The sequence below is a fragment of the Humulus lupulus genome, chromosome 3 (genome assembly GCF_963169125.1).
Source record: "Humulus lupulus chromosome 3, drHumLupu1.1, whole genome shotgun sequence".
NCBI classification, from domain to species: Eukaryota; Viridiplantae; Streptophyta; class Magnoliopsida; order Rosales; family Cannabaceae; genus Humulus; species Humulus lupulus.
The window spans coordinates 211,907,704-211,910,067 of record NC_084795.1 but is presented as its reverse complement, the minus strand read 5'-3'; the positions used below and the strand labels follow the sequence as shown (position 1 = coordinate 211,910,067).

At 50.3% G+C, this 2,364-nt stretch overlaps 1 protein-coding gene across 1 annotated transcript; it reads right to left on the bottom strand.

Annotated features, from left to right (window-relative positions):
- Positions 1-420: 420 nt before the first annotated feature.
- LOC133825372 (uncharacterized) lies at positions 421-1,818 on the bottom strand. Its single transcript, XM_062258325.1, has 2 exons — positions 1,433-1,818; positions 421-1,312 (listed from the first exon to the last, which is right to left on the bottom strand). Exons 1-2 carry the CDS (start codon positions 1,816-1,818, stop codon positions 421-423), a joined length of 1,278 nt encoding a protein of 425 aa, XP_062114309.1.
- Between the last annotated feature and the right edge of the window lie 546 nt (positions 1,819-2,364).

Genomic DNA, 2,364 nt, shown 5'->3' with positions numbered 1-2,364 from the left:
TTTGGGACTACGACGGGGTTGGCAAGCCAACTGGGGTATAAACATTCTTCGATTGCCCCCGTGCTCAGGAGCCGTTGGACTTCCTCTTGTATGACTTGATTCACCTCTGGAGAGAATCTCCTTTGCTTCTGCTTGACGGGTGGGAAGTAGTTGGAGATATTCAAGCTGTGGCTCAAAACAGAAGGGTCTATTCCGGGTATCGTGTGGCGTCCAGGCAAAAGTTCTCATTTTGGTCTGGAGAAATCGTACGAGGGTCTGCCTCTCATCTTCTTAGAGCTTGGTACTGACCAGGACCGTTTTTGAAGGGTCAGCGTCATCCAGAACCACTTGTTCTAAGGTATCTAGTGTAACTTGGGGTTTTTCTTGGTCTTCTGCTAGATTGATTCCTTTTAGGCACGCTGGTAGGTACTGCTGTAATTGCTATTTGTCAGGAGAGTCTTCATGGGAGGCGGAGGCAGAGCTACTTATTTCTTTTAAGGTAAGGAAGCACTTTTTGGCCTGCTTCTGGCAGCCTTTGATATCGACGGTGTATCGGCCATTGAGCGATTGACACCGCATCACCTGATGCAGAGTGGAGACTACCCCCCGCATCCGGTGGATCCAACCTCTCCCCATGATGGCGTTGTAGCTCGTGGCGGAGTCTATAATAAGGAAGTCTACTGGCAAGGTGCGTTCTGCAGCTACCACAGTTAACCGAACGACGGCCTTTGGATAGACTCTCTGGCTATTGAAACCCAAAACGGGCATGGTGGAGGGTCGGATCTGACTCTCCTCCAGTCCCATTTTCTGGAAGGCTTCCCAGAAGAGGATGTCGACCCCACTGCCCCCATCGATCAGAACTCTGCCCAGCTGGCAGTGGTCAACTTGTAAGGAAATGACGAGTGGATCGTCATGAGGCAGGTGGACGCCCTTCAGGTCTTCGTCAGTGAAGGTGATAGCAGAGGCTGTGTAGCTTCTTTCTTCTAAAGTGACGAGATTGACCACGTGGCCTAACGATTTGTACCGCTTCACTCGTTCTTCCATCCTCTTATGGATTTTAATTGCATGCTCTTGATTATCGGTGGGTTCTACGATTCCGTGGATCATAGGGACTTGTTTAAGAGGCTCCAGGGTGCTGTCAGAGGCTGTGTGTACGGGGTCTGACGCCTGCGGAGTGGGGGCAGAAGTTGTGTTTTGCCGCGAGGTGCCTGGTCTGTCTGTCTCCTTGATGTATTGGGTAAGCCGCCCACTCCTCATGAGGGCTTGGATCTGATTGTTCAGATTGTGGCATTCAGCGATCGTATGACCGTGATCTTTGTGGAAGAGACAGTATCTGCTTTTATCCCTTCTATCAGATGGAGTGTTAATTTTGTAGGGCTCTCGCCAGATAGGCCTATCTTTATTTTCTTCATAAATGACTTATTGCGGGACGGTGTATTCGAAGGATGGGTACCGCGATGGCTGTCGATCTTGTCTAGGCCTTTTTCCTTCCTTCGTATGATCTGTTTGGTTCCGCTTCCTCTTGTCATCCCTGGCAGGTGGTGGAGGATTATTCGCTGGGGGAGCAGAGATGAGTGCAGTCTTCTTCTGTGCGCGCTCTCGAAATTCTAATACCCTGAAGACGCCCTCGGCTCGGGTCTGCACGTCTGCCATGTCGTATGGTGGTGTCATAGTGAGATTCTCATGCAAGAGTGACCCCACCTGCAAGCTTTTGACGAAGAGATTTGCTGCGGTGAGTGGGTCGACGTCGTGGATTTGATGCACGAGGTCAATGAAACGCTGTAAGTATGCCTTTGGATGTTCATTCTCCCCTTGTTCAATTCGATAGAGATCGGCCATTGTTCTGGGAGCCTCTCGGTTCGCGCTGTATTGCTGTAAGAAGGATCGTCGGAGATCACTAAAACTGTTGAGTGATCCGGCCTTTAATTGTCAGAACCATAATAGAGCTGGCCCGGAGAAAGTCGTGGAAAAGACTTTGCATTGTATGGCTTCGTTATTAGCTTCTAATGCCATCTTCTGTTGAAATTGAAATAGGTGGTTTAGTGGGTCTCCCTTTCCATTGAATGCAGGTAGGGAAGGGATGACGAAGTCCCGAGGCTTTGGCTCATTCAGAATCCATTCCGAGAAAGGCGATTTTTCAGTGGTTCTTGATACAAGATCCAAATGTTCGGTGGCGTAGGCAGATCGCCCATCTGAGAACTTCTGCATCATTTCCCTCATCATGTCTTGTTTCCAACTGTCCAAGAAACAGATCGAGGGAACGCAACCTTCAGAGGGAGAATCGTGTGCGACTTGAGGTATGGTGCGTTGAGGCCGGACGTCGGTTGTTGGCTGAGCGGGTCCAGTGGGTTCTGCTTCGGCCCGCCCATGCGCGCCAGAGGTTGG

Bases quoted from the DNA above. Each gene is read 5' to 3' on its own strand.
- LOC133825372 (XM_062258325.1), bottom strand. From the start codon at position 1,818: ATGGCCGATCTCTATCGAATTGAACAAGGGGAGAATGAACATCCAAAG. The intron at 1,313-1,432 runs GTACCCATCCTT...GGATAAAAGCAG, and splicing joins CAAGATCGACAGCCATCGCG to ATACTGTCTCTTCCACAAAG.